Source organism: Vollenhovia emeryi, unplaced genomic scaffold (genome assembly GCF_000949405.1).
Source record: "Vollenhovia emeryi isolate VEMERY1.0 unplaced genomic scaffold, V.emery_V1.0 DF939128.1, whole genome shotgun sequence".
Lineage (NCBI taxonomy): Eukaryota > Metazoa > Arthropoda > Insecta > Hymenoptera > Formicidae > Vollenhovia > Vollenhovia emeryi.
Genome location: NW_011967238.1, coordinates 2495683 through 2501392, shown reverse-complemented (window position 1 = coordinate 2501392; position 5710 = coordinate 2495683). Strand labels below are relative to the sequence as shown.

The 5710-nt window shown below is 48.6% G+C and overlaps 1 protein-coding gene across 1 annotated transcript in view; it reads right to left on the bottom strand.

Moving 5' to 3' along the window:
- Positions 1–5097, bottom strand: part of LOC105568721 — a 6772-nt gene extending 1675 nt beyond the window's left edge. The window contains exons 1-3 of the mRNA XM_012024590.1: positions 5020–5097; positions 4542–4729; positions 3654–3761 (exon numbers count right to left, since the gene is read on the bottom strand). Of these exons, the coding sequence (XP_011879980.1) occupies positions 3654–3761; positions 4542–4729; positions 5020–5097 (374 nt within the window). The remainder of the gene's footprint in view (positions 1–3653; positions 3762–4541; positions 4730–5019) is intronic.
- Between the last annotated feature and the right edge of the window lie 613 nt (positions 5098–5710).

Here is a 5710-nt window from a genome sequence, read left to right as displayed (position 1 = left end):
TTCTCTCTCTCTCTCTCTCTCTCTCTCTCTCTCTCTCTCTCTCTCTCTCTCTCTCTCTCTTTCTCTCTGTCGGCATTATTCGCGTGGGATGCTGCAAGCGGCAGAGTCGCGACGGCGAAAACAACCCCGGATATCTCGCATGGTGATGGTCATTTGGAGAAAAACCGATTCCGCCGGTCCAATTTTTCTATCGTCTTTTGTTACAACGATGCGATCGGTTTATTGGAGTTTTATTTCGTTCTCTCCCTTTCTCTCTCTCCCCCCCCCCCCCTGCTCCTGTCCGCCCACCGCACCTCTCCCGCCGATTTCCGTCTCTCGCAATCCCGGCACTCCCTTGTCTCTCACTCCGAGGGAGTGCGCGAGCCCCCCCCCCCCCTTCTCTTCTCGATGAGAGACGATAAATCTTGAATATCCTGCGTGCTGGAAACGAACCGAATGAAAAATATTTCCCTTCACGGTGATGTTTCGCGAGTTTTTTCCGGACTCGCGGGAGTGAGGCTGCATCCCGGGGACACGTCCCGGAATATCCGACGGGCGGTATCGCTCCGCGCTTTTCCACCCCTTCGTCCGCGGGAGCGCCGGGCGTTTCGAAAAGTTTATTACTGGTTTTATTAAAATTTAAGGACGCCGCGCGCAACTTCGCGACTTCGTTATCTCGTATAGACCGAACGAAGTTTATTCGGCGGTTTCCCGCGCTGCGGGGAAAGTAATGGAAAAGTGCGGCGTACGGCCGCCTGTCAAATCTCCCCCTCCGAGGCTGCGACGGGAGAAATTTTAATATAACAGAAACGACGGCGAGCGTTATCGTATTGAGATGTTATTACAGATGTCGATGTGGCGCGGAACATTTCTCTCCCGCCCGTTGTCTCTCTCGTCCCGTTTCTAGCGTTCTGGTCTCTTGTGTCCGCATCGTCGGGCGGAATCCGGCCCGAGGCCGCGACAGTTCGCAACAGAAAGAGAGACGCGGGAAATCCCCCTCGTAATTTCACGTTTCTTCTGGTAGTCAAGAAGAGATGAGGACGCGCCCGGGTCGCGTGTAATAACGCATCAACGTTACCAGGCCGGCGTGGCGCCGTGAACGAAGAACGCGAAACGAACTCCCTTTGTGTTCTTCTTTCTTTTCCCATCCGCTGGGAGGGAGGCGGGGCGGGTAGCCGCGCATTGTCGTTATCATCGACGGGGCGCGACGATGCGCGGAGCTGCGTGCAAAAATCTTAAAGAGACGACCGTCCCTTTCCCGTCGCTTGTTCGCCTCGCGCGCCGCGCATCTTCGCCCCGGATGCGAGAGAGGAGTCCCGTCAGCGGAACTCGCTCTAATAACCAGGCGGAGGAGGAAAGTGTCCGAGGGATCGAAGGGCCTCAGCCGCGGACTCTGGAACGTTGTGCGCGCGAGAGAAAATAGCCGGGCGTTTTCTTTCCCTAGCGAGCGTAGCTATGTTTCGCGCGTTCGTTCGCGGCGCGAAACGCGCGCTCATTTGCATAACGCGGCAAAGGCACGCGGGACGCGGAAGCCGGGAGAAGGGCGCTCTCGACGTACATACGTCGGTCGTTTCATAGATGCGGCGCGCGATTCATCAACGCATTGAGCTAGCGCCACACTATGCGCGATCCGTAATGCGCGATTCGCGATTCGTATATTCGTGAATAGTAAACAGCATATAGAAAACTATTAACGCGGGTCTAAGGTAGGTAGCCTACCTGTATACTTGTAATTTATTAAAATGTGAACTCATATACCGTTTCTTTTCACCTTTGTTTGTGAATAGCGTGGAGGAAAAATTGGTTGATTTGCCATTCGCAGTGATTCGCTAGCGGTGTTTCGACTAACATTGAAACTCGACTAATTATAGACTTACGATGCAAGCTCTGTAAAAGCCTGTGTCCGCGATGCTAGAACTTTGTCCAAGTTCTAGTTCCGAGGAATGTGCAGCCAATCAACTTGCTGCTTTTATGGAATAGCTGCAGGTTGATTGGCTACGCGTTTTAACTGGGTAGATGTTATGTTGTCGAAATTAACACGAACGAAACGACAAATAACATATTACGAATGATAAACTGCGAATCACGAATCGCGCAGAGTGTGGCGCTCTAGCTCTATGCGATTGGGCGCCGCGCTTAGGAGACTTTTCGCTCGTTCGCCGCGCGCGACGTGTCGGCGTCGACGACAATGTCGTTTTTGCCCGCGGGTCCGTGTCCTTTATTCATACGTCCCTGACTTGGAAAGCGAATACGTCCGCGAGAAGGGGGTCGAAGCCGAGTCGAGCGGAAGCACGTCTCTATAGGGTGGGCGGGGGGTAGAGGGAGATGCCGTGAGGAAGCCAAATTTGCTTTTCTACGGCGCGTATCTACTCCAATTTGCAGCGCCTTGGAACGCCGCGTTTCCGGAGGGAAAAAAGAGGCCCGCGAGCGGCCCTCCTCTATTTCTCCTTTCTTCCCCGGTTTTTTTAACAGAGAGAGAGAGGGAGAGAGAGAGAGAGAGAGAGAGAGAGAGAGAGAGAGAGAGAGAATTCGCGTGTGCATCCTTTGGCCCGTTTTACACCACCGAACAATGCCGTGTAATGTGCGGAAAGGGTAATTCAACCGCGAGTTTATAATTGAGATTTACAAATTTTATCTCGTGAAATCGTCCACCCTCAGAAAGGACTTCTGTTACCGAGACAAAAATATTCTTGATGCATTTATATTTCTCACAACCTCATTTAGTATCAAAATAAGACGATACCGAAATAAAATCAATAATTCTTATTCTCCTCTATCGAATTAAAATAGATTGACTTACTATATTGGGACAAGAGTAACTTATATAAATGTAGGTTTATATACATTGTTGCGTTTAGAATTTTTCCCTCCATCTTACAACGCACGAAGTTGGCACCGCTCAACAAAAGACGATACTATCATTTTATTCTGGATTTTAGAATTTTTCATTTAAGATTAAAATATTCCTTTCTCTATGATAAATATAATTGGCGCTACATCGATCCTATTTTATGATACATTCAAGTGTAATAGCATTGAGCCCGGAATTTTATTTTCTGTGGGTGTACGAGTTTGTTCCCGAATGAAATTATTTTTGTGCTTATTATTAACGAGCATCGGAAACGTAACCTGCCGATAATAATCTGGGAGAGCAGCCGAGAATTTATAACACTTTTAATTTTCACCAATACGAAGTAACAAAGGATGTAAGAGCCGAGACAGGATGTCAGTGTCCAAGTGATTTCAATTTTTAAATTTATTGCGAAGAATTGATCTCAGCCAGGGTTTGAACCTGGACCATGCCCTCGCACTAGGCGGGCGTCTCGCCAATTCGACCACCGAGGCATGTGGCAATATTTATCGCAATAAACAGTTATTTCACGAAAGTCACGTATCGTGACTAAATTCGAAGTAGAACTGCGCGCCGACATATTTGTCATTTTCAATTTTGTCGAACGCGGGAGTTCATCTTAGCTTCTTCTTCTCGGAAATAATCCCCTTCGCTCTGGCGCCACGTGGCCTGCGCGCTCTTTAAAACGGAACAGTTTGAAATCAAAGTTACACGAAGGGGAAATAATTTGAACTGCGTGTCGCTTCAATTACGCGGATAATGGCATCACGAATGTACCGCCAGAGTCTCGGCCGTTATCGTTAATGTCAACGGCAGAACTTACGTGAAGATCACGTGCACGATGTCGCCGATCAACCCATTGTGCCGGAGCGGAAGCTCCGCGGTCTCGCAGATTGCTCTCAGCAGACACTCCCTTCCGGAATATCCGGAGCTACAGGCAGACGGAGGCAAAAATCAGAGAGAGCGCTCGCACACGAGGTGAGGATTACGCCGGAGATTGCGGGAGGGACGGAGGGAACGAGAGAGGATCGCACGAGAGGCTCGCCGTTGCGGCAACAACTGTTTACCTTGCGCTTTACGATTCTCTAAATACCGGATTGAAGGCTCGCGCGCATACGTAATTCGTAGGTACCTGTGTATACCCCGCGCCGGGCGATGTAACGCAATTCCCAGACGCCCCGAGTGCTCGTAAAATGGAGCCGGGAATGCATTCGCCTCGAGTCTCCACGCTGATTTCCCTTCTGTTCGCTGCCGCGCGGCGTCCCGGCGGAACTTCTCCCGTTCCCCGCGTTTCGCGATCAACGCCGATTTCGGGTGCGATAATCGACGACGGCGGATCGATTTTATCGCCTCGTTGCATGCCAATCGGATCGTTTACGACGTGCTCGGCAACGAGCAGCTTTATCCGTTTTGCCGAGGCGTTGGTGCGTGTCGGTCGTCAGGAGAGGAAGCCGAGCCCCCCGAAAGAGAGGAAAAGTTTCGTAATGAATTACAAAAGGAATTTGTTATCGTTGAACGGCAGTATTGTTCGGCAGACGATTGGATTAGATGGATTAGTTGGAGAAAGCATGAATATCGACGTTATCATCGACCTCGCAAGATGTCGAATCAGATAGAACGTGAACCGCGAGGTAGCGGCGCGAAAGGATTATACCAGCGAATCGAAGGGACTACGTTCCCATAACGCGCAGCTATTTGTTTGCGAACTTGCCTCTCGAATTTACTTTCCAGAACCCGATAGACTGTGGCTCTCTCGATATTCCGCTTCCTCCTTTTTACCCCCGTCCAGGGCTCGGGGTACGTTATGTTCGGCGGTAAAACGTAGTTAGCCTCGAAGAAATACGATAGCGAGATCGAATTCAGAGGATCCTCGAGCGGCACCGCGAGAGCGACGAAGATCTGCAAGAAACGTTAATCGCATAATCGCCGCGCGACTATTCATACCTGCATCGGACTGCCCTCGGGATTGAGAGAAGTTTTAAGGGGACGCTGTCTTATCTTTTCTCTCAAAGTTAAGATTCTAACAAATAACAATAGTTGCTTGAAAAGCGAGAAGATATATAGTCATATTTAAAAAGATCATCAAATTATAAATCAAATGTATTAAATTAAGATGACAGCATTCGCGCCTAATCGTAACTGGGAAATTTATTGTTACAAAATGTTGCGGTATTTTTACGTGCACTCACACCCATATTGCTGTTTTCTGGAAAAGTTAGACTCCTGATAGGCCGGTGCAGAATTTCAGCGATATCCGAGTTTGCCATCTTTGGTAGCACAATGCGCGACGTCAGTGCCAAATTAAGTGCAAGAAGTCTACGATTTAGCAATCGTCTCGGATTAGACATGACAAAAATTCATTGTCGAGACAAATATATTATTATACCAGCAAATAAAAGGCATCGCGATTGCATATATTCTCCACATTTAATCTCGCGATCGTATCTTTCTCTTGGACGAAGTTAATAAATTAGATTAATATTGTATTAGCCAAGTTTAGTATATACACGGTGGTGGATTTGAAGAAAGGAAATGCTGAACTGTGTAGCTTACAAGGTTTTCTCTGGCCGGCAACACATGGCAGCTGGGATTCGTAAATGCGTTTCGATCTGCAGACTCCGGGACTTTGCGCCGATTTCAGCCACCGAAAGATCGCTCTGCGACGTCGCAACGTGCAGAACCGGTCTGTCACTCCGTACAGTTACGACTGATATTCGTTAATCTGGCGTGCACACGGAAACCTTTTCGTATTAATTGGACCGCCGTCCCCTCCGAATAGGATATCGATTCGTTGAAGGTTTTACTTAGAAAATTTATAACTTTTTCAATGTTTAGCTTATGATAACTCGACGACTGTTTGTCGGAGGGAAAAGTAGTACA